Genomic DNA, 25,554 nt, shown 5'->3' with positions numbered 1-25,554 from the left:
TCAGTTGTTTGTATGGAAAGGCTTTGGGACGGGGGGCATCAATGACTTTAGAGGGCAGAACTACTTCGCAGTGCCAGTTTTGTTTGTAAAAATAAAATAAAAGTTTATATGTGTGTGTGTGCGTGCAAATTCCTGCAACCACCAAGCATATTGCTTGTCACTCTTCTTTTCTGAGCCTGGACAGAACTGTGGGAAATTGGTCATTTCAGGAACACAGTTTTGCCCAAGTATGAAAGACACATATTTGGAGCCACGAGAAAGCAGAATTTAAACAGTTGTTCAACCATCATGAATGTTCATTTTCATAAGAAGTTTTGATAAAGTACAAAAAAGATTTACCAGTATTTGATTTGTGTATGCTGCTGCAAATGTTTCTAAAGTTGATCTGTGTGTTGCTATGCCAAATGCTGCTTCCAATAAATAATTTAGGCAATTATTAAGTTGATTTGAAAAGAAGAAGAAGCCACCTGTTCAGTTTTACATAAGAGGGAGGAACTTCTTGAAAAGTAATGCTTGATTCTAATGAATAATCCCTGCAACCAATGGTTAGAGGCAGTCTTCCAGCCCTGTTCAGATAAGATATAAATTGTACTGTGTATGTGTCCTGAAAGTTTGGAAGGGCAAGACATAATTATTATGTTGTTGACTTCAGTTTCCAATTGTGTGCATGTGTACTTGTGATAAATTCCATTGATCTCAGTGTGAATGAACTTCAGAATAAATATGAAACAATGTGGGCAGTTTTAAGAGGTGGGAGAGCAATCATGATCCCCTTCATGGATCACTGCCTTGCCGTGGTGAAGGGGCTTGAATAACTCAGAGAAGCTATGAGCTATGCCGTGCAGGGCCACCTAAGATGGACAGGTCATAGTGGAGAAGTTTGACCAAACGTGATCCACCTGGAGCAGGAACCGGCAAGCCACTCCAGAATCCCTGCCAAGAAAACTCCATGAGAGCGTTTACCATGGCCCGTTTCCATTCTATACCCATGGCCTTCCTGCAGGGGATTTACTCTAAGACCCTATTACTCAGTGTCTATGTCCATGCACAATGAATGAAGTAGAGGACTTCATACATTTCTTTTTCTACTGCCCTATTTATGAGCTAATAAGAACTAAGCTCCTCCTCCTGATCCCGTCCACCATCACATCTAAGGAAGACTGTTTGAAATCGCTTCTTGTGTACGCAAATCCCCAAGTTTCACGTGGGGTGGCAATCTTTATAGTGCAGGCCTTGAAACTCTGGGTAGTGTTACTTTGACTGGGCTACTTTGACTGGGTAGTGTGTCCTAGACCTGGACCTGTTTTAACTCTTTATTACCTTTTTAACCTAATGTGCCGAGCCTATTTGGGGGCCATTATATGCTTTATATACATCCGCATTCTAGATTCCCGGCGCCGGCAACTAAATCTTTACATTATTGTCTTAGGGTAATTTAAATGTCATAACCCCAGTAATATGGCTTTGAATTTTGTTTGGTTGCTTGTCTCTAGCATTTTTGTTTTATCCTGCTATGGCTGTATGCTAATGCAATAAAGGTTTGATTGATTGAAAACTCCATGGACAAAGACAACAGGCATATAAAAGTTATGACGCTGGAAGATGAGCCCCTCAGGTCGGAAGGCGTCCAACATGCTACTGGGGAAGAGTGGAGGGCAAGTACAAGTAGATTCAGAGCTGATGAAGCGGCTGGGCCAAAGCCGAAAGGATGCTCAGTTGCAGATATGCCTGGAAGCGAAAGGAAAGTCCAATGCTGTAAAGAAAAATATTGCATAGGAACCTGGAATGTAAGAACCATGAACCTGGGTAAGTTGGATGTGGTAAAAAATGAGATGGCAAGAATAAATATTGACATCCTGGGCATCAGTGAGCTAAAATGGACGGGAATGGGCGAATTCAGTCCGGATGACCATCATATCTACTACTGTGGGCAAGAATCCCGTAAAAGAAATGGAGTGGCCCTCATAGTCAACAAAAGAGTGGTGAAAGCTGTACTGGGATGCAATCTCAAAAATGATAGAATGATCTCGATACGAATCCAAGGCAGACCTTTTAACATCACAGTAATCCAAGTTTTTGCACCAACCACTGGTGCTGAAGAAACTGAAATTGACCAATTCTATGAAGACTTACAATGCCTTATAGAAATGACACCAAAGAAGGATGTTCTTCTCATTATAGGGGATTGGAATGCTAAAGTAGGGAGTCAAGAAATAAAAGGAACAACTGGCAAGTTTGTCCTTGGAGTTCAAAATGAAGCAGGGCAAAGGCTAATAGAGTTCTGCCAAGAGAACAAGCTGGTCATCACAAACACTCTTTTCCAACAACACAAGAGATGACTCTACACATGGACATCACCAGATGGGCAGCATCAAAATCAGATTGATTATATTCTCTGCAGCCAAAGATGGAGAAGCTCTATACAGTCAGCAAAAACAAGACTTGGAGCTGACTGTTGCTCAGATCATCAGCTTCTTATAGCAAAATTCAAGCTTAAACTGAAGAAAGTAGGAAAAGCCACTGGGCCGGTAAGATACAATCTAAGTCAAATCCCTTATAAATACACAGTGGAAGTGAGGAAAAGGTTTAAGGATTTAGATTTGGTGGACAGAGTGCCTGAAGAACTATGGATGGAGGCTCGTAACATTATACAGGAGGCAGCAACTAAAACCATCCCAATGAAAAGGAAATGCAAGAAAGCAAAGTGGCTGTCCAACGAGGCCTTACAAATAGCGGGGGAGAGAAGGCAAAAAAATGCGAGGGAGATAGTGAAAGATACAGGAAATTGAATGCAGATTTCCAAAGAATAGCAAGGAGAGACATGAAGGCCTTCTTAAACGAGCAGTGCAAAGAAATAGAGGAAAACAATAGAATGGGAAAAACCAGAGATCTGCTTAAGAAAATTGGAGATATGAAAGGAACATTTCGTACAAAGATTACCATAATAAAAGACAAAAGTGGTAAGGACCTAACAGAAGCAGAAGACATCAAGAAGAGGTGGCAAGAATACACAGAGGAACTATACCAGAAAGAAATGGATGTCTCGTATACCCCAGGTAGTGTGGTTGCTGACCTTGAGCCAGACATCCTGGAGAGTGAAGTCAAATGGGCCTTAGAAGCACTGCTAATAACAAGGCCAGTGGAAGTGATGATATTCCAGCTGAACTATTTAAAATTTTAAAAGATGATGCTGTTAAGGTGCTACACTCAATATGCCAGCAAATTTGGAAAACTCAGCAGTGGCCAGAGGATTGGAGAAGATCAGTCTACATCCCAATCCCAAAGAAGGGCAGTGCCAAAGAATGCTCCACCTACCGTGCAATTGCACTCATTTCACACCCTAGCAAGGTTATGCTTAAAATTCTACAAGGCAGGATTAAGCAGTATGTGGACCGAGAACTCCCAGAAGTGCAAGCTGGATTTCGAAGGGGCAGAGGAACCAGAGACCAAATTGCAAACATGTGCTGGATTATGGAGAAAGCTAGAGAGTTCCAGAAAGACTCTACTTCTGCTTCATTGACTATGCAAAAGCCTTTGAATGTGTCAATCACAGCAAACTATGGCAAGTTCTTAAAGAAATGGGAGTGCCTGATCACCTCATCTGTCTCCTGAGAAATCTCTATGTGGGACAAGAAGCTACAGTTAGAACTGGATATGGAACAACTGATTGGTTCAAAATTGGGAAAGGAATATGGCAAGGCTGTATATTGTCTCCCTGCTTATTTAACTTATATGCAGAATTCATCATGCGAAAGGCTGGGCTGGATGAATCCCAAACTGGAATTAAGATTGCTGGAAGAAATATCAACAACCTCAGATATGCAGATGACACAACCTTGATGGCAGAAAGTGAAGAGGAATTAAAGAACCTTTTAATGAGGGTGAAAGAGGAGAGCGCAAAATATGGTCTGAAGCTCAACATCAAAAAAATGAAGATCATGGCCACTGGTCCTATCACCTCCTTGCAAATAGAAGAGGAAGAAATGAAGGCAGTGAGAGATTTTACTTTCTTGGGCTCCATGATCACTGCAGATGGTGACAGCAGTCACGAAATTAAAAGACACCTGCTCCTTGGGAGAAAGGCGATGGCAAACCTAGACAGCATCTTAAAAAGCAGAGACATCGCCTTGCCAACAAAGGTTCGTATAGTTAAAGCCATGGTTTTCCCAGTAGTGATGTATGGAAGTGAGAGCTGGACCATAAAGAAGGCTGATCGCCGAAGAATTGATGCTTTTGAATTATGGTGCTGGAGGAGACTCTTGAGAGTCCCATGGACTGCAAGAAGATCAAACACATGCATTCTTAAGGAAATCAGTCCTGAGTGCTCACTGGAAGGACAGATCGTGAAGCTGAGGCTCCAATGCTTTGGCCACCTCATGAGAAGAGAAGACTCCCTGGAAAAGACCCTGATGTTGGGAAAGATGGAGGGCACAAGGAGAAGGGGACGACAGAGGACGAGATGGTTGGACAGTGTTCTTGAAGCTACAAACATGAGTCTGACCAAACTGCGGGAGGCAGTGGAAGACAGGAGTGCCTGGCGTGCTCTGGTCCAGGGGGTCACGAAGAGTCGGAAACGACTAAACAACAACAGTGTGGGCAGTTTTAAGAGGTGGGAGAGCAATCATGAACCCTTAGTGATGAGGGGAGGGTTGCTGGGGTTTTTTTTTTTGGGGGGGGGACACATGTTGGATTAGAAAATAGCTATGCAGATTGCATGGATTATTTGAATTTGAAAATGTCCAATTCACACTTGATTATTTTTTTTAAATGCCCTGGAACATTTGCTCCTCAGCTGTTGTTGGACTACAACTCCCATCACCCCTAACTAGCAGGCCCAGTACTCAGGGATGATGGGAGTTGTAGTTCAAAAACCTCTGGCGACCCAAGGATGAGAAAGGCTACCCTAGAGGGTGATCTGAAATAATAGCATGTTTGCTTTCCATGAATTCAGTAAATAATACTGAAAACTGCCCAGCTTGCGAAATATTGTATTTACATCTGGCATCTGTTAAATGTTACTAATAGCCTTTGTGAAATGAAAAACATTACACATAACATTTACTGCCCCACTTCATTGCTTAGACCAATAGTATTTTACCTCTTCAGATCCAACGTTATTGTGGGTTGCTTTATCTATTTCTCTCTTTTTCTCCCCCCCCCCCTCTCTCACACACATCCCTAACAAAAAGGGAAAAAGTGATAGTGGCACCAGTGTGATTCACCAGAATCTCGGAGGTATGGCTCTCTTGTGGGCAATGTCCCACTAACTGAAGAGGAATGCCTTAGGCCACTCATCTGACTCCATTGTAGAAGTAGGATTGGAACTCCATTTTGATTAGAGCCCAGTTTCCAAAGGTATAAATCGAATCGACCCAACCACATTGCTCTAATTTGTATATCCATCCATCCACTCTCTCCTTGTGACTAGTTCTCTGTGATTTACAGGAGATGCCTCTGGTCATCTTCATCTGAATGGTGCCTTGTAGCATAATCCAGGCTTTGCCCCTGACCTTTGTCCTCCTTTACTTTCCTTCTTGACATTCTGTCCTGTCCATAGGTTAAAACCTCTCTGAAGAGCCTGGTCCTGGTTTAGGGCTATGTTACTGGCAGCAGCCAGATAAAAATAGAAAAGTCATGCTGACGTACAACTTTCTGTGAAGCAAATGTGCTTTCCAGAAAGTTGTACTAGTTGGTGGGTGGCTTTTTAAAAAGACCTACCTCTGTTGCAAGGTTAGCTTGCTGAGAAGGAACATCTCGTTTTCCTTTACTTCCTAGCAGGGGCAGCTTTTCCGATGACATTGGACTCCAACTCCCATCACCCCCAGTCAAAAGAAGCAGTGGTCAGGGATGCTGAGAGTTGCAATCCAACAACTGAAAGGCACCATGTTGGCAATTCCTGCAATTAAAACTGCATTAAAGAAAGAAGCAGGTGTTGGTTGTCTCCACCCAGCATATCCTGTGCCTGGCTTCACCGCCCTTCATGTGCTAAACGGTGAATTTTAGTGGTGGGGAGCCTTAGAGCCCTGATTGGGGGGAGCTGCAGGAGTACAGAAGGCTCCCAGCTGCTGATGTTCATAGTGTAGTGTATGGAGGTCAGCGGGGCTGGGCAAGAGATTTGCAATGGAGGGGGCATGGATAACAGACATGCCCTTGCTCTCCCGCAAACAATTCTAATCACATGGGGGAGACAGAATGCCCGCGCTGTCTCTGAACAAGGATGTTTCGTTTAGCTAGAATGTTAAATAGCCACTGATAGACCTCTTTTGCTTTTGCTAAGGGAAACAGATGTAAGGATAAGCAATCCTCTGAATTAGCCCAGCTTTTGGGGGTTGGGATGACAGCTTTTATGTGAAAGTGGAGATTAAGAAGAAAAAACCCCCACTGTGTTTGAATTCATAATGGATTGCATAAGCCATAGCATCTGACAGCTGTGGGGAGCCCTAGTTCTTTTCTTTTGTGCAAAACAAGCATTCATTAAAAAAAATAATTTTTCACTATCATTTTCTTAACCTGAATGGGTTGGGTAAGGCCTTAGGTGGAAACAAGGGATTAGCAAACACCATCTATCAAAACTTAATTGAATACTGTTTATTTCTAGCCACTCCTTGTTATAGCTAAAAATATTTGGTATTCCAGTTGTCGTTAACTGAGGATTAGTTGAAGGTTTCCCCCCACAACACACACACAACACACACACATCCCTCCCCAATTCATAAGGACTAAATCCTGTAAGAGTTGGCTGATTACATGACCTCTCTGCAGTGTGCAGGCTTTAACCTGAGATAGGGCATGTAATGCTGTCAAACGAACAATTTCCGTGACAACCAAATACATTTTGTGGCATTGTGGGTGGGCCTGTGGATTTGTGGATCAAAGCATCTCCTTTTTGCAGGAACTGTAATCTGTTCTGTTTTCTCCTCCTGGGGAGGACGCAGGTTGGAGGGGAAACGAAAGAAGCTTATATGGCAATATCCGGATAGGAGATGCCTTTTAAGCCCTGGGGTAGCACACAAACAAGAGGAGCATCTGCACAGCAAGTCTCTCTGCCATAGCAGTTTGGTCCCTGTTTGCGTGATGTTCTCTGCATTTTAGAGAGCACAATTTGGGATAGAAATTTGTTCTATTTCTCCCTCTTCCAGTCACTACCTCCCCCCTCCTTTCTTTGCTTATGCCATTTTAAAATTATTTTTGGTAACAATATCAAATACAGAATATGCAGTCTTCCTAATTATTTCACAACTTAAAATATTCCAGCATGAGTGGCTGATTCTCAGCAACCTCTCTTCCTTTATGCTCTTTAATTTTTAGTGTGTAGTGGGGGGGGGGGAGAGACTTTACACTCCGGCAAATTTTGCCCACACCTTGGAGGAAACACCTTTTCGGGTAAATTTTGATTTCCCCTCCCTTAACCCTGAAGCTCTGCTGCGATGATTCCCAGCAAGATTTTGGTCTATCACAACCCCACAGGGGGTACACGGACGGAAACATACAAAACTACCCGGCGTCGTAAGAAGTCTCATGGAGATTTATTCAAAAATGGATACAGAGTCAAACCTGGGCATAGTGCCTCTGAAAAAGAAGAGCAAAATACGTATCGACAGACCTTGGTGTCTTGTTACAAAGTTGGCTCATACTGGGGTAAGGTATAAATTACTGAAATAGTTGATTTACTTCCTTGCCCTGCGTGATTTTGTCTGTGGCTGAATGCATGATGAACCCACTAGTTGTGTTTGTAATGCTTTTGCAAGGCTGAAGTGCTTTCATCTGTATGCCTAGAGACATTTTCTTAAACAGAGTCATTATCCCGCCCCCCTCCTCGTAATGTCCAGATAGATGGCTTTTATGTTTTTATTCTGTAAAATGGGGAATGTGGTTTTATTGGAAGACGGGGTTTAATAGCAGAAGGGGGGTTTGGGTGAGGGCTTGATTAATATATTTTCACAAGTATAGATCCATGAACGTTTCCCACAGTTCTTGTATTATACATTTCCTGTCATGCGCCTGCTTCCTTTGTACTATAAATTAAATGCAGTGTTCTTTTGACTTTTAAGTATTGCTTTTCGCAAAGTGTTTCATGTCCTGTCCTCTATGTCATACAAACATGCACTCAAGCGATAGAGTCCTGGCAGAAATGGAATCAAATTCGGCCTCCTAGTGGTGCAGCAATAAAACTGCTAGCACCTTTGCAAAGCTAAACAGAGTCCGGTACAGTTTCAAATTGGGTGAGGGATCCTGCATTGCAGGAGTTTGGATGACATAACCCTCGGGTCCCTTCCAACTTTACAATTCTATGAATCTATGAAAGAAGAGGTAGGTGTTGGTGTGATCAGGGAAACTTTAAGGTTTACAGCAGCAGCAGCAGCAGCAGCAGCAGCAGCAGCAGCAGAAGAAGAAGAAGAAGAAGAAGAAGAAGAAGAAGTTCTTAGTAAACCCTAAGGAGCCTACCACTTCTTCCCCAGTGTTTGAAGCTCCCCTTGTTCTATGCGCATTTTGCGACAGGCAATTTTATTAGCATGTGCAGTTTCTGAGCTCTGGGCTCAGTACTGCACCTAAGATTTCAGATTAAAACTGAAGAGTGGAAGGAAAGGGCGACCTTTTTTCTGCCTCTCCGCTTCCAGCTACTGTCTGAAGACTGGAGAAGAGACCCTCTTAAGAATATTACAGGGGTGGGCAGGGGAAGGACTAGACCATGTGAAAAATGAACACAATATTTTAGCTGCCGTTCATTCATTTCCAGCTTTGTGTTCTTGTTTTTTTTAAAAAAGTACACTAAACATTCCGTTGTTGCCCCCATAACCTAGGTTGAAGGTGCTATTTAGCTCCTAGTTTTCATATCTCAGTTTCTAACACTGTTCTCCACCCCCCCCCCAAAAAAAAACAACCCCAGTCCTATGAGGGCTGAATGCCCAGCACCCATTGAATGTTGAGTGTCAGTTGGAAAGAAGAACAGAAAAGTGCAGTGAGGGGGTTGGGGAAAGAGGAAGTTGACTCTCCTGCTTCTTCCTCACAATTTTTAGAGTCCTAGAGGAAGAGGAGTTGGCTGGCTGGAAGGGACTCTGGACAGGGGCACTCCTACTAAGTGGAAGAGGAAATTACAAATGGAATGGTTGCAGGTCTTGTGTGTATATGGGACCTGCCTCCTGCAACAATAATGTTCAGAGAGCCAGCCTTTTCAGGATACCATAAGCTGCAAGGAACTCGAACGTATCAATTCCTTCCTTCTGCCTCTTCCACTGTTTTCTGTTTTTGTTTTCCAGCTGATAATCAGTATTTTGTGACTCATGGAAGCTGCTCAGCAGGCTTAGTCTTCACTGGGTTGCGGGGGGCACTGAGATTTTGCTCTTTTGCATACCATGGGGCTCACTTAAGTGTACTGAGGCCTCCCCTTGTCCTGTGGCTACTTGAGTTTTCTGTTAAGAGAAAATGATGTAATTTCCATGTACGGGTGGTCCTAGTAACACGAGGATTAGATTGTAGCTAGGAAGGCGGTGAATATATGTCATCTTCCCATTCTCAAAGTAAAAACCAGGTATTTGCTGTGCTGGATATAAGTCCTGAAGTACCTTTCAGCATAGTTGAGTATCTTTAGGAAAGATAAAAAAAAAAGAAGTGGTGTAATTCTGCATGCTTTTGAGCGATTAAGCCCCATTCCCTTGTCCTCTTCAGATGGAATAGAACAACAGAGTATTTATCACTATGCCTTGGAGCCAACTCCTATGGGCCGAGGATTACATCTGCAAGCTCCTTTATTTATTTATTTTTTTAAAATATATTTATTTAATTTTACAAAAAAATGAAAGAATTTCAAAACCACAAAGCCAATCACAAACATACATCAGAATAATAAAAAAAACAAATTAAAAATAAAAATTCCAATTTTTAAATTCATGTTTACATAGCAATCTTTCTTGACTTCCTCCCGCCTCCCTTTTCTGTGTTCCTCTTTGTCCCATCAGATACAGCAAATCCTTACCCTCTTTCAAAACTCATTTCTAATTATTAAAATCACATCTATTATGTCTCCGATCTTTCCTCCTTATGTTTGAACACCTTTAACATATTGTTTACTTTTGACATAATATAACTTTAATCTTTCACCCTTTTTCTATTACATTTTTGCATACTTTTTAACACTGTATCACCAATGCCATATTATTTTTATATCCAACATCATTTTAGCATTCATAAACTTTGCAGTATTTCTGCAAATAAGTCTTAAACTTCTTCCAGTCCTCTTCCACCACTTCTTCTCCCAGGTCTCGGATTCTGCCAGTCATTTCTGCCAATTCCATATAGTCCATTACTTGCATCTGCCATTCTTCCAAGGTGGGCAAATCTTGTGTCTTCCAGTACTTTGCGATGAGTATTCTTGCTGCTGTTGTCGCATACATAAAAAACGTTCTATCTTTCTTTAGCACCAATTGGCCGACTATGCCCAAGAGAAAGGCCTCTGGTTTCTTAAGGAAGGTATATTTAAATACCTTTTTCACATCTGCAAGCTCCTTTAGTACCCTTGGGTGCAGCTCATCAGGCCCGGGAGATTTGAATTCATTTAAAGTAGCTAGGTGTTCCCTTACCACATCTTTTACTATCTTGGGCTGCAACTCCCTCCTTGCATTGTTTATTCTGTTATCACCAGGTTGGACACTGCTTTCCTTTTTGGGGAAGACAGTCACAAAGTAGGTGTTGCGCAGTTCCACCTTCTCTCTGTCACCCAACAGCATTTCTCCATCTTCTCCATGTAGAAGACTACCCCTTGCTTGTTTTTCCTCTAGCTTTGAACATAGCCAAATAAACCTTTGAAAGTTATATTTAACCTTTCTTGCAAGCCTGAGCTCGTTCTGAGCTATGGCCTGCCTGACCTCCCTGCAGCTGTTGGCTACTCATGTATACTCTTCCTTTGTGATTTCCCCTTTCTTCCATTTATTATACAAGTCCTCCTTAAATCTCAGCTCATCTGTAAGCTCCTTATGCAGCCACACCAGGTTCTTTAGAAGCCTCCCACTTCGCTCTCTTGTTGGAATTGTTTGTATTTGTGGCTTGGGTATTCCTCCTTTTAGAAACTCCCATTCATCTTGGACCCCTGTCTATCTGAGTTTTTCTGGCCATGGGATCTCACCCAATAGTTGCTTAAGCTTTTTGAAATCATCTTTCTTAGAGTCCAGAGTGCATGTCCGACTACACCCAGCCTTCCCTTGCCTCTGTATCACAAAACTCAAGAGGACATGATGACTTCCTCCCAAAGTTCCCAGTACTTCCACTTTGTCAATCAGTTCCTCCCTGTTGCATTCTTTTTTTTTCCAAGTAAATTTTTATTGTTTTCCTTACATATTCTTTTCCAACAAACCATATTAATGTAATACATTCCCTTTGACTCTGCCGAGTCGCGACTCCCCTCCCTCCCTGCAATTGGTATATTTAACCCCTTTCTATCGCGCACATCATTCTCACAATAGTACTATTATACATTGAAGGTATTATGTCAATCCTGCTAGTGTCTTGACCTCTTTACAATTCTCCTTTAAATATTCAGTAAATTTACTCCAATTATTTTGGTATCTTTGGTCTTCCTGGTCCCGGATCCTCCCTGACAATTTGGCAAGTTCTGCGTATTCTGTCAACTTCACCTGCCACTCCTGGATGGTTGTTGCATTCTTGGCAGTTCCAACAGACACCAGGGTAGTTGAATTCTCCCATGAATACCATATTTCTCCTTTTTTGAATGTTCAGTAATCAGCTCTAGGAAGGCATCATCCAAATCGTCAATCTGACTTGGCAGTCTATAGCAGACACCCACAGTAAGGTCACTGCTTCTCTTGCAGTTTTTACCCATATACTTTCAATTTGCCTTCTGTGCTCAGGTCATGGATCTCTTCACAAGCGTACAAATCCTTTACATATAATTCTGCTCCTCTTCCCTTCCTGTTACGTCTATTCATTTGAATAGGTTTTACCCCTCAATTTTTACATTCATTTCACGAGTCTCATCCCATCAGCTTTCAGTAATGCCTATTAGGTCATTTTTGTTATTCTGTGTATGAGGCAGGGAGAGGTGTATTTAGGGATGCCATGAGGCTGTGAATTCAAACCTGTCCTGTGTTTACTGCAGTCAACACTGTTTCTCTTCCACTACAGTTTGGCTTCTGCTAAAACTTACGTTATTCATCTGACTATCCACTAATATAATTCATTACATAGCTAACTTCAATGCATTTCAGGGGAAACATAATAATAATAATAATAATAATAATAATAATAATAATAATAATAATGCCAGTGCCATTGTCAATGCTGAAAATAACATTTGTGCACTAAAAAAACCGCCTGACATTAGCGAATATGTCTTGCATTCACTTGCATGATTTCCGTTCCTGACTTTGGGCAAGCACATAATTTGCGGCAACTCCTAACTCCTATCTCTGTTTCCAGTGGAATTCTCCAACATCCCTAGGTGTATCCCCTCAAAAATATTTTCCCATTTGCAGCTCCATTGTACTGAGAAAATGAAATAGCATATCTGCTGTAGCAGCAAAGCATTCCAAATAGGAATAGAACTAAAGGCTGCAAAAAGCTATGTTACCTGCATTTCTGGATCAGGGCTTAGGAAAAGATGAAAAAATGGGGAGGATTCTCCAGACCCACTCTTCACAGGGGACGAAACATTTGCTTTGATCTGAAAGGAGGAGCCTGGAACAGTTTTTCACTGATGGATTACATCTGGCAGGCAAAGCGCCTGCTAATTTTTCCCTCTTCTTCTTAAGTTGGAAGAGGAAACTCTCTAATAAAAGTCTGGTCTGAGGCTGTGGGGGGGCATTAGCTTGTGTTGTTTTGGACTGAACACTCTCCCCAAAGATCTGTTCAAGTTAATGCCATAAAGCTATGATCTCAAAAGGAATTTTTCTTTGCACTTCTAAGCGTTCAGAGATACACCATTGTTTTTTCTCAAGCTGGAGAGAATTAAAATGATCTTCTCCAAAATGCTTTGTAGTTAATAAAACCCTCACCACCACCACCCCAAATGATAGTGTTGGAATTTTGTTCTCTTTCATATTTTGATTATTTCATCAGGACTTTCAGCTGCTGGTACAACATTTTCCTACCGAATGGGACATAGCCAAATAAAAAGTTACTGTCCGGTATTTTCAGTTTTGTAGTTGTTGTTGCTTATGCACAGTTCAAACATGGTGAATTCTACTTTGCCTTTATTATAATAAAATATACCTTCTCTAAGGGATAGTAGGCTGCACTTACATGACAGTAATTGGAATTGGTATAAACATGGAAAACATCAATGAAACATTGTTGTTTTTATTAAGCAGCTAATTTGAATGTTCTGAGCACATTTATAATAAAACTGTTTTTCATGCATACAATTATGTAAGCTTACCAGGACCCCTTTCATCTCCACTATTAAATAGAGGAATTAATTACAGTGAAATCAACCAATTATTCAAGACTAGGCTGGAAGCTTTTTCAAATATGCTTTAGGTAAAATAATGGGAATACCTTAGGGCCTTTCTAGCTTTAGGATTTAGAGTCCTATTAAGGATATGCTAGCTTTTTGCACACAAAACTATATCCTCTGATATAGACATCTTTTGCCCACAGTTAGAGCTGAGAGGAGTTTTAAATGCAGCTTTTCAGAATAACATTGGGAGGGTGTCTGCTGCTCGAAAGTTAAAATAAAAAGTTTTATTTTTAAATATCCACTGGGCACTTGGGCCTATCTATTGCAATGCTTTAGATCTCACTCTAGATCCACCAGGTGTTAGTGGATTATGGGATGCCAGGTTCTCACCATAATTTCTGAAATTAGTAAATGTGGGATTTGTTCAATGGATTCAGCAAGGCAGAAGAAGAAGAAGAAGAAGAAGAAGAAGAAGAAGAAGAAGAAGAAGAAGAAGAAGTCAAGTAAACATTATCTGGAGACTGGCTTAGAGAGGCGCCAGCAAATAACTAAACAGGTGATGCAAAAGTCATTACCCTGGCAAAAGCATTCAGTGTCCTGATTCCCTCCCCCAGCTGTTATAGCACCCTGCTTGTGGTTAACGCTTAGCTGGAATGAAATATTCAACGCAGCAATAGAGAAATTAAAGTAATAATTTATTTGTCAGACAAATAAATGATAGGCACAGTGGTATATGATTACCAAAGCTCTGCCCCCTCCAACCCTGATGGCCAGCACTTATATTTCCTCAACCCAGCCCCCTTGCTCCTCCTTTGGCTGCCTCTGTCCAATCAGCCTGGTTGAAATTCCTATTGGCTGTTTGCTAGAACCAATCATAAAAGATACACCCATTTCCTATTACCTTTTATGGGAGACAAAGAGCTATATTTCCTTCTATCCATAAATGGCAGACAAGTAGCCATATATCTTACATTTGCCTCGACAAGGCACCTTAATTACCAGATCACCTTTTGCCCCTGTTGCCCCTACATTCTAAAACAAATGGCTAAAACAGTTGGCTCATGGTATTATTTTCTGTTAAACAGAGATCTTACTATTTACCAACTCTTAATTAGTGTTTTTGCAGCTTGATTGTATTCTGTAATATGTAGGGTCAGTGTAACCTTTGCTCCTAGCCTGCATTTCCCTTTTATGACTTTGAGAAACTTGCCTCCTGCTTCTGCTATAAATCGGGGGGGGGGGGGGGCTTGTCCAGGAGGATAAACAACTGCCAAAGTACTTAGCCAGCTGGTTTTCTGCCTGGCATGAAACATTTGCAAATCTTTAAGCTCATTTTAAAATACAGGCCTTGATCAGATGCCTCACTGTGTGTTAGTTAGCAAAAGAAAATAGGAGAGTTGGGGGGATTTGTCAGGGTTTATGTCACCACAGGAAAAAATGTTCTTTTTGCATGAGGCTTGGGTTACGTTTTTAGCAAGAGTTTTTGGGAAGAAGGAGGTTGGGGCCAGTGCCATGCAAGTTGTGTGGAAGAGACACAGAAATGGCATTTGGGCTGTCTTTGAATCCAGTGCTGCGCTGCTGTTGAAGCACGCCACTCTTGAGACGTGTTGCCCCAAACCCTCGCTCTTTATCCAGACTCAGGTGTAAATATGTGCAAATAAACCATATCTCATAAAGACACCGCAGCCTCTGCTGCTCCTCATTTTTCCCAAAAGGAACACATGGTTAAGTGCCAAGACCCCTGGAATCTTGTATTGCTCGGCAGAAAGTGGAGTGGCCTTTAAAAATACATTGCAAGTGAGATCTGCAGCAAAATGTTGCAGAAGACAAGCTCTCCTATTTGGGGCTCTGGCCAACCTGGACCCAGAAACTGCAAGTGAGCCGGGTGGGTAACAGCAGTGTGTTGCAACCCCTGTGCTGCAAGGTGTGGTTGTACTGAAAGAGCCCCACCACCTCCAGTAATCCAGTGTGATGCAGCAGAGGAGCAGTGCCACATCCTTAAGTTGAAGCAGGGTCATCTGAGAGCACCCTGTCATGCTCTCTCTTTCAAAGTCTTCCTCTTCAGCCCTTGAAGTTGAGGAGTCTGACACTAGAGTCATGGCACAGCGGTGCCCGCTTGGCAGTGGAACTCTGTTGAGACAGAGCAGGGGTTGGCAAGGTTTTACCTGCCTGGGCTGGTCAAGTCCCGCAGAGATCTCTCCATGGGCGCGTGTGTTTTCTGGCGTCTGGGCATGTGCGGACACGATTTCTGGCGTCTGGGCATGTGCAGATGTGATTTCCTCTGCTGCACCGCACCGGTTCAGCACAGCAAGTGGGGACTCGCCAAGCGGGTGATTCAGTTTGGGGGCGGCTCGTGAGCCGGTTAAACTGCCCCCTTGGACCGCTTGTTGAGGTGGTGAGCCCAAGGCTGGCAGCAGCAGTGCCCTGCAGGAGCGCGCGCACACACACACCCCTGCAGGGGGAAAATGCTGCCAGCTCAGAGCTCTCTTCGCTGCCCTGTGCCCCATCCCAGCAAACAGCAGTGGAAGGCCACCAAAACTGTCCCACCGGTTTCACATGTCACTGCAGCCTTGAACTGAATCCTTGCGTGCGGCATCCTTGCGTGCGGCATCTCTCCATGAGGAAAAAGGGGGGGGGGATTGAGGGGGGGAGAATGGAAGACAGATACCTTTTTATTTTCCACTGCCATTCTGTCTCCCAAAGGCTTTCCTGTGCTATGATATATATAAAAAGGTAAAGGGACCCCTGACCATTAGGTCCAGTCGTGGCCAACTCTGGAGTTGCGGTGCTCATCTCGCTTTACTGGCCGAGGGAGCTGGCTGACAGCTTCCAGGTCATGTGGCCAGCATGACTAAGCCACTTCTGGCGAACCAGAGCAGTGCACGGAAACGCCATTTACCTTCCCGCCGGAGCAGTACCTATTTATCTACTTGCACTTTGATGTGTTTTCAAACTGCTACATTGGCAGGTGCTGGGACCGAGCAACGGGAGCTCACTCCGTCGCGGGGATTCAAACCACCAACCTTCTGATTGGCAAGCCCTAGGCTCTGTGGTTTAACCCACAGCGCCACCTGTGTCCCTACTATATATATATATATATATATAGAGAGAGAGAGAGAGAGAGAGAGAGTACTAGAAAAGGTCACAAATTGCTATACAGTGGTACCTTCGGTTAAGAACTTAGTTCGTTCTGGAGGTCCGTTCTTAACCTGAAACTGTTCTTAACGTGAAGCACCACTTTAGCTAATGAGGCCTCCTGCGGCCGCTGTGCCACCGGCGTGCGATTTCTGTTCTCATCCTGAAGCAAAGTTCTTAACCCGAGGTAATATTTCTGGGTTAGTGGAATCTATAACCTGAAGCGTATGTAACCTGAAGCATATGTAACCCGAGGTATCACTGTATAGTTGGAAGGGCTGCGGAGTGAAAAAGAGAATAGGTTCCCTTTTCACTTATCTTGCTCCTCTATAGTGCAGGGATGCTCAACTTCACCCTCTCCAGGATGCCTGCTGTAAGCTGTAAGAATCTTAGGTTTTACCTTCAGAAAGTTCACGGGACATTGTTTTCTTTCTCTTTTTTTTTTGTAGACAAACAAAACTTTTCTTTCTTTCTTAATTTAAAACTTCCATATGTATGCATACCTGGAGAGTTCCCCAAGTATATTGGAACTAGTACCTTATTTGTTGATTTTAACTTCCAAACTGATAATGAACTCAGATGGCTCTGTTTCTGCTGGAGCGAATGGTGGTGATACATAGGGAAAATATAAAGCACTGTGACTTTCAGCAAAAGCGACACTGAGCACATAATTATGCAGTGCTCTGCACAACTGCACAAAGACACAAATTTGTCCTCTAAACTTCCTTCCTTCCTTTATAAGCTGTATAATACCCAATGTACCTTTAACTCCTGAGAGAGAGATTTGCAGCAGAATTGTTTCCTATCACCATAAGTCTCCCTTAATAATTTAAGCCTTTAATCTTTTACAGTATTTCTCTGTCCCTGTGCAGTCATCCATAGAGTTGCTATCCATACAACCTGGCTTCACTAATAAAAATGTAATTTCTTAGAAAAATTGCATTGGCTAAAAAGTGGTAGTATAGTTTAACCTATACTAAATTAAGCCATGGTCTGTTGGAGAGCCGTTAGAATTTAGGGAGTTTGTTGTGATAATGCAGAACGTGTCAACCAGAGATTTTTACGTCATAAAGTATTATCTTAATCATGAATATGTACTTTCTGGTTCTCTTTAAAAACAGGTTTCCTGATCACTTGCCCATAATCACTCATTTTTTTTCAGGAAGCTTTGGGTGGGTGGGAGTTAAGAGCTTTCAGGAATATATCATTGGAAGGAGACATTATCCACTATGCATTTTATAGTTAAAATAGTTTTAATGCATTAAGTGTTTGTATGGTTCATACTCACTTTTCTCAAAAGAAATCTATACTTTTCTGAAAATAGCTGGCTAAGCTTTGGGGCTGATCAATATGGAGCAACATTTCAGAGGTATTTGATATTCACCATGTTAGTGACTTTTGATTTCACAGCTGCTTTTGGAATTCATATAGGGATAAAAATAACCTGATTTTCTCTCTCTCTCTCTCTTTCTCTTCCCCTCTACCCTTTTGAAATTGCAGGTTTAAGATTTTTACGAGCTCTTAGGCTGATACAGTTCTCAGAAATTTTGCAGTTTCTGAATATCCTTAAAACAAGGTAAGACATTAATGTATTTTCCCTTAACCTTTTGCACAGTGATTAATTTCTCAGTTTCTCAGGACACTGAAAGGACAAGGTTTAGACTTCTGTCTAATTATCAAATATGAACAAAAGTTATGCTTAAATTTCTTCAGCTGCTGCTATTCAGATAAGGCTAGTTAATTGCTTTATCCAGAGCAGCAATCCTGGGAGTCATCCTTTCTCTACTTCACAGAAAATCCAGGGATTTACAGGACAGTCCTATGCATGTTTACTCAGAAGGGCCTTACTTTCAGGTAAACGTGCATAGGATTGAATCATGAATAAATGTGGCAATTAACTGCTCTTGCTAAATTCTGTGAAATACTCTTATTTTCCACTCAGTTTCACAGCTAGTTCTGCCTTGCCAAACTTAATACTGAATGGCATTCATTCATTGATTTAATTGTTTGGTGCACTTTTACATTTGTAGAGTACAGTTCAAAGCAAACACAGCTTAAAAACAGTGTGGCACCACCCCTCCTTCCACATTTTCAAGGACCATTTTGTATGTTAGATAAACCAACAGTGCAGTCTTACTCCCAAGGAGAGATTTATGGAACCTTGAGAGTAGGTTAGAACTAGCTGAAGGGTGATACCCATTTGTTGCAGCCCACTCATGCAACTGCCATTCTGCTTCATTAACACGGCACAACAAGCCTTGTGCTTGTGGTAGATGTTGCACAGGAACGATTATTATTAACTGGTAGCAGTTGAGCCTCTGTGCTTAGCTTGCAGAAGTGTTGGCATTCAGACTTCTTGCACTGATTTAACAATGGGTCTCACCCTAAATGAGTTGAACTTAGGTTCCCACTGGGAATTTATTCATGACTTAAATCCCACTGAGTCCGGTTCCAGCACTGTGTGCTTGTTGAAACAATATTTGCCTCTGAATTATAATGACAAACATACTTTCCCATTTGATTCTGGAGTAGATGGTTTCTCAGAGCTCTAAATATCTTAGTCTCTCCTATGTTTGTCTTAAAAGCCCTTACTGCACAACAAGTCTGACAGCAAGATTAAAACCTAGAGATTGTCTTTGTACCTTTAAATTCCCTGATACTGTGGGAGAATTCACACCTTCCTCTAGCCACTTCTTGTCCTTTTGTCTGTCCTGTCCTCTGCCTATTTGTAACACACCTAGAGTGCTGCTCCTAGAAGGGAATAATAATAATAATAATAATAATAATAATAATAATAATAATAATTATTTATACCCCGCCCATTTGAATATATAAAAGAGCGACAAAACACTAAACATTAAAAACTTCCCCAAAGAGGACTGCCTTCAGATGTCTTCTAAAAGTCAGATAGTTGTTTATTTCCTTGACATTGAACAGGAGGCCATTCCACAGGGTGGGTGCCACTACAGAGAAGGCCCTCTGCTTGGTTTCCTGTAGCTTCACTTCTTGCAGTGAGGGAACTGCAGAAGGCCCTCGGAGCTGGACCTCAGTGTCCAGGCTGAATGATGGGGGTGAAGTTGCTCCTTCAGGTATACTGGGCCAAGACCTTTAGCAGACAAATGGACATTGGGCTGGGCAGAAAGATGGAAATAGCTGCAGTTGCTAAGTTTACCACTCCAGCAGGGGTTTAAAACTGTAGTAATGATTTTCAGAGTGCGACCTGTGATGCAGGGTAGAACTTTTCCCAGTGCTTTTTCTGTCCTTGGAATTTTCTCTCCATTTCATGAGTTGATTAGTAACAATGAGTGGGTGCCCTGGCATGTACAAGCTTGGCAGTTTCTTAGTTTCTGCTTGGTTTACTAAATAGAAGTAAAATAGGCATGCTAAAGTAGATCACTCCCTAAGGCTGCATGCTTTTTTGCTCAGTCTGATGTGGGTCTTCGAAGGTAGAGGGTGGAGCCAGATGCAAACATAGGTGGAGCAATGTATGCAAATTTTACCTTTGTCCAGTAGGCAAGATTCTACACACAATCACACACTCTCTATCCTTGAATCCAGAAAAAACAAAACAACAGGAGTCAGTAGTACAAGGAGTGGCCTGAAGAGAGAGGATGTGGTCTGGGAAAAGTCCCAAGAGCCAGGAAGAAGCCAGGAGGGTTACATTTCACCCTTTGCCTCAGGTTCCCCACCCGTGCTACAGACAGTGTGCTTCTAAGGAGAGGATTTTGCCCCTGGTTGCCACCTATTCTGTCTCCAGTGAAGGGAGCAGATCCTCTAATGAAGACAGTCAGGTTCCTATGAGAGGTGGTGATCCCTTTAGATAACTTGGTTTCTTGCCCAGTAATAGGCTGGAAGCCATATTGTAGTTTGCAGTTGCCGTAAAGCTATTTCTCTAGTATTTAATCCATCCCAATCCAACCATCCTCAAATAATTAAATAATCTAGGTATTGTACTTTTGCCAAATAACAAGCATGTAGGTGTGTCTTAAAGTGTATCAGTTTTGTTTTTGAATACGAGAAGACTTCCCTCCATTTTTGGAAAAAAAGAGCGGGGGGGATCCACTAAGTTATTTAATAATGATTCTCCTCCCCCAAGTCCTCTAAGAACCAAATAGTGGAGCATAAGAATTTTAATGCAAAAGTGTAGGTGGCATTCAACTAAGTTTAGCTTACTAAAATTAATTAACATAGCTACTTTAAGTCCATAATTTTTCATAGGTCCACACTGTGTGAAACCTACGGTAATTGAATATTACCCTATATATCTAACGTATTAGTGAGCCTATATTTCTAACGTAGCTCTGTTCGGTTTCTTTTCTTTATAGTAAGGGGACACAAAAATTAGGAAGTATCTAGTTGATTGGTCCTGTAAACCCCTGCTTTTGACAGCAGTTACAATCTGATGTGGGGAGGCTGATGGAACCTAAAATAAAAACCTGAGAACACAGCGCAACAGCAGTACGCGCACACATCCTGGACAGTGTAATGACACGGGGACATGAAATTGTGCTGCACTAGGGGTTGCCAGTGTGATGCCCACAGGCAGACAGGCAGGCACCCCAGACGCTCCCACTGGTTCCCACCAGGCACCCTGCCCACTGAAAGTAGATTCAGAAGAAGCATTCTGTCGCAGGCAATTGAATAGGTTGCAGCATGTGCACAGTCGTGATGTGTGCATATTGCAAATGGTTTGCAAATGTTCCCACCAGCCCAAAAAGGTTGGTGGCTCCCTGAAACCACACACTATGGAAGGGGAGAAGGAATGTTGCTTGGGCCTTCTGTTTTCAGCTATAGGTGCCTGTCCTGTATCCTGGGGGGGATTCCACCCATCAGGAACTGCTCTAAGGTGACAAACTGAAAAGTGCTAAACTTGGTGAAATTTCTACCCCTGCCCAAATTCCTGGACTCTTAAAGGCTTTTAAATAAAACCATTGATTTCCCTTCATATAGAAAAGTGTGTTTTGATCGTGGCTAGTGTAACTGAAGAGAGAGGGGCATCATTTCCTGGGGTGCCCTTTTCTCCTGTGGCTCCTCCTCCTCTTTGCTTGCGCTCCAGATCACTCTTCACAAGACACTGTTTTGTAGTGTGTAGAGCCAAAGAGAGAAGCTGTGTGCATCCAGTCTATTGAAGGATTGCTGGGGCAAACAAATTTATTTCCTGCAATCAGTGATCAGTGCAGGGGCCATTCATATTGCTCTGTTGCTTAGAAAATCAGTTAAGCAAATCAGTTAAGCAAAGGGTGGGGGGAGAGACATATTATCAGCTGGTCATTAGATTTCATGTAAATATTTTAAACATTTCCCCCCATGCTCAGATATTTCTTTAACAGATCCTTCAGGTGCCTTGCTGCTGCTAGGGCTGGATGAACCTGTCACTTGCAGGTTCTCACAGACTGCATTCACAGAGCAGTTTACAGGTGTTCCCCACTTGCATAGGGGTTCCATTCCTGCCACCACGTGTGTCATTGGGACACACGTGAGTGGGGATTCCCCTGTTCTGTCCCACCCCTTTTGGCGCCAAAAGCAACACTTGGGTTGGCTGGAGTGTGTGCGCGTTGTTAAGGGGAGTTCAAGGCCTGCCAGCTGAGCGCTTGAGGCCAGAGACTCCCCTCAAAGTCCCTCTTAACGGAGAACCCTGATATCACCGCCGCACAGGGGGTGAGTCACCATTTCACCCCCTTATTGATAGTCAGACTAAAAGATTTCACCCAAAGCCTAAAACTGGCACCCGCGACACTGCGGTCTCGCCACCCAGACTACCTACAGCTGAAAAAGCACCCCCCCAGGAGCTTCAAGGCCCTAGAGAGGGCATTCCCTGTTAATGCCTTATATTTTTGCTTTCACATCATGTACTAGGCAGAGGGCCTTCTCGGTAGTGGCGCCCGTCCTGTGGAACGCCCTCCCATCAGATGTCAAAGAAATAAGCAACTATCTGACGTTTAGAAGACATCTCCTGTTTAGGGAGACCCAGCCAGATGGGCAGGGTATAAATAAATTATTATTATTATTATTATTATTATTATTATTATTATTATTAGTGTTGGTGCTGACCTTTAAAGCCCTAAACAGCCTCAGTCCTGTATACGTGAAGGAGCGTCTCCACCCCCATCATCCAGCCCAGACACTGAGGTCCAGTGCTGAGGGCCTTCTGGTGGTTTCCTCACTACGAGAAGTGTGGTTACAGGGAACCAGGCAGAGGGCCTTCTCAGTAGTGGTGCCTGCCCTGGGGAACACCCTCCCAGCAGACGTCAAGGCAATAAACAACTATTTTACTTTTAAAAGACAACTGAAGGTGGCCCTCTTTAGGGAAGTTTTTAATGTCTGACGCTGTATTATTTTTAATCAGTTGGAAGCCACCCAGAGTGGCTGGGGAAACCCAGCCAGATGGGCGTGGTATAAATAATAAATTATTATTATTATAAATTATTATTATTATAAATTATTATTATTATTATTATTATTATTATTATTATTATTATTATTATTATTATTTAAAAAGCCACTTCTGGAAATATAGCGGAAGTTCAGTGCTTATTTCCATGTTAATTGCTTCCAGGGGGAAAAAATCCATTTGCCACCCTATTCACCCAGAAAATCGTGAACATAAAGTGATGAAATGTGGAGCAGTAGACAACCATAGAGCTCTTTCCTGCTGTTTTTGTGGGTGAATCATAGTGATACAGAAGGACACATGTGCAGAAAGCATGAGGGCATGTCAATGTTGTCCAGTGATGTTTATGCTTGTGGCATACCACGCTCAATGTTTTGAATGAAATTTAGTGCAACATGGCAACATACTGATCACAGAGCCACAGTTCCATCACACAACAGATACTACAGTGTGAAAGGAACATACAGTGGTACCTCGGTTTTCGAATGCCTCTGTAGTCGAACGTTTTGTAACTCGAACGCCGAAAACTCGGAAGTAAGTGCCTTTCGAATGCACCTTGGAAGTCGAACAGGAAACACAGCTTCCATTTTGAGTTTTCCGTATTGAGGCTTGTGTTTTGAGGCTTCCGCTTCCGGTTTTTGGTTTTTGAATGTTTCGGAACTCCAACGGACTTCTGGAATGGATTTTGTTCGAAAACCGAGGTACCACTGTAATAAAATTAGACAGAAGCTCTCGTATTATAATCAGGAAATTATAACACAGTATTCCCCAGGTTAAAACGAACCCTCTGTTACTCATTGTTTCCAGCGTTAAATCTAGTTACCCACCTTTTTGCAGCAGTTTTAATTAGAAATAAATAAATCCTCATGAACATGTGCCAGCATTGTAGTGCAAATTTCTCCTAGTAGGTAGTTTTAACTAATGCAATCAGTTTCCCCATTCATTATAATTTCTGTACGGTATTTCCACAAATATGTGCATTTTTATTTGCACTTTCCACCAACAGATGCATGTCCATGCACGATGGCTGCGTCACAACATTTGGGAAAGTGAAAATTTCAAAGTATAATTGTGTTTCAGTTTATATATATATATATAAATATGGTGCATTCATTTTCTCATTGAAATGCAAACAAAATCAAATATCTCTCCCACCCTTACTTTTCCCCTACCTGGTCAGATAGCTGAGGTGACAGCATTAATCAGCTGAGTGGTACAGGGAGGGAATGCAGAGGCTTAATCTGAATTCCCTGCTCCCATTTTTGAATTGCTGATCGGTGTCTCACAGTACAGTCACTGATCAGACTAGGATTCTTTTGTTCAGCAGTCATTTGCACGCAATTTATCATCCAGTGAAGGATATACATCTGTGGGTGCCTGCTTCAGTGTTCAAATGTCTTCTAGCTGGATCTCAGCAAGGAGCAGTTGACAACATCCCAATAATTCACCCGGTGCTAGAAAGAACAAATCCATTACTTATTGGCACTTAAGACAGTCACCTCTGCAATTTCACCTAGTTGCACAACTGTTTTTCAGGCGTTGTTGGCCCCCCCCCCCAAAAAAAAAACCATGACGTATTAAACTGAATAACGTGAACAAATTTGAATTGATTATTTATGTCTCCTTGCTGCTGGTTTAAATGAGGTTTTTAGTACAACTTCAGGGGCTTAGACTGGACTCAGTCAGAATCAGAGATTGCACAGATGTCTCAAAGAGCTTAAAGAGCAGGGAAATGTTGGTGACTAATCTGTCCATCTATATTTAGAACCCTGACTGAAAAGAGAAAAGGCATCTACAGGCAGGAAACAGTTCTGCGTAAAACAGGACCTACACTGCACCAAAGTGAGCCATGAGAAGGATGCAAATGTCTGAAGCATTAGGCTGGTTCACACACTTGTGCTCTTAATACGAACAACTGAAAAATCCATTGGTGGTTTTCGCATGTGTGAATGAGTCATTGGAGAACTTCCATATCACACCAGGGAGGGATTTTTTGGTGGAGTTCACTATACACATTTGTTAACTTTTCTACAGAATATAATGCAGCTCTGGGGGCTGTGGCTGGGCTCAAATGTTCATCACCCCAGCTTAACCAGTGGTCAGGGAAGATGGAATTTGTAGTTCAACAGCATCTTTCTTCTTCTTCTTCTTCTTCTTCTTCTTCTTCTTCTTCTTCTTCTTCTTCTTCTTCTTCTTCTTCTTCTTCATATACTGCCCTCAGGGAGTCTCAGGGAGGTTCACAGAATAAAATCAAAATATAAAACCACAAAATACATAATCAAAATAAAAACAACACCCCCTCAAACAACAACAACACCACATTTAAAAAGGGGGCTCAAGATTCAAGAACACTGAAGTAAAGGATGCTCAGCTAAAACATAAAGTCTGAAAACATCTTGTTTATTTCTGTCTCCCTCCCCCTTCCTTTCTTTAAACCAGTAATTCCATCAAGTTGGTGAATCTGTGCTCAATATTTATTAGCACGTGGCTAACAGCAGCTGGATTTATACATTTGGTAAGTATTTGGGTTGTTTTTTTTAAGGAAAAAAACTTACTTGGGGATGTTCACATTGCTATTGCCATGTGACATAAAGCACTGACATAAATATAGATTAAAGAA

At 42.2% G+C, this 25,554-nt stretch overlaps 1 protein-coding gene across 15 annotated transcripts in view; it reads left to right on the top strand.

The window, feature by feature from the left end:
* Positions 1 to 25,554, top strand: part of KCNMA1 (potassium calcium-activated channel subfamily M alpha 1) — a 572,902-nt gene that overhangs the window by 336,136 nt on the left and 211,212 nt on the right. For all 15 annotated transcript variants that reach the window (XM_081864220.1, XM_081864214.1, XM_081864225.1 and 12 more), the window contains exons 6-7: positions 18,044 to 18,119; positions 25,374 to 25,449. In XM_081864220.1, coding sequence (XP_081720346.1) covers positions 18,044 to 18,119; positions 25,374 to 25,449 — 152 coding nt within the window. The remainder of the gene's footprint in view (positions 1 to 18,043; positions 18,120 to 25,373; positions 25,450 to 25,554) is intronic.

Source organism: Podarcis erhardii (assembly GCF_964252035.2).
Source record: "Podarcis erhardii genome assembly, chromosome: 5".
Classification (NCBI taxonomy): Eukaryota; Metazoa; Chordata; class Lepidosauria; order Squamata; family Lacertidae; genus Podarcis; species Podarcis erhardii.
This window is presented reverse-complemented; position numbering and strand designations above follow the sequence as displayed.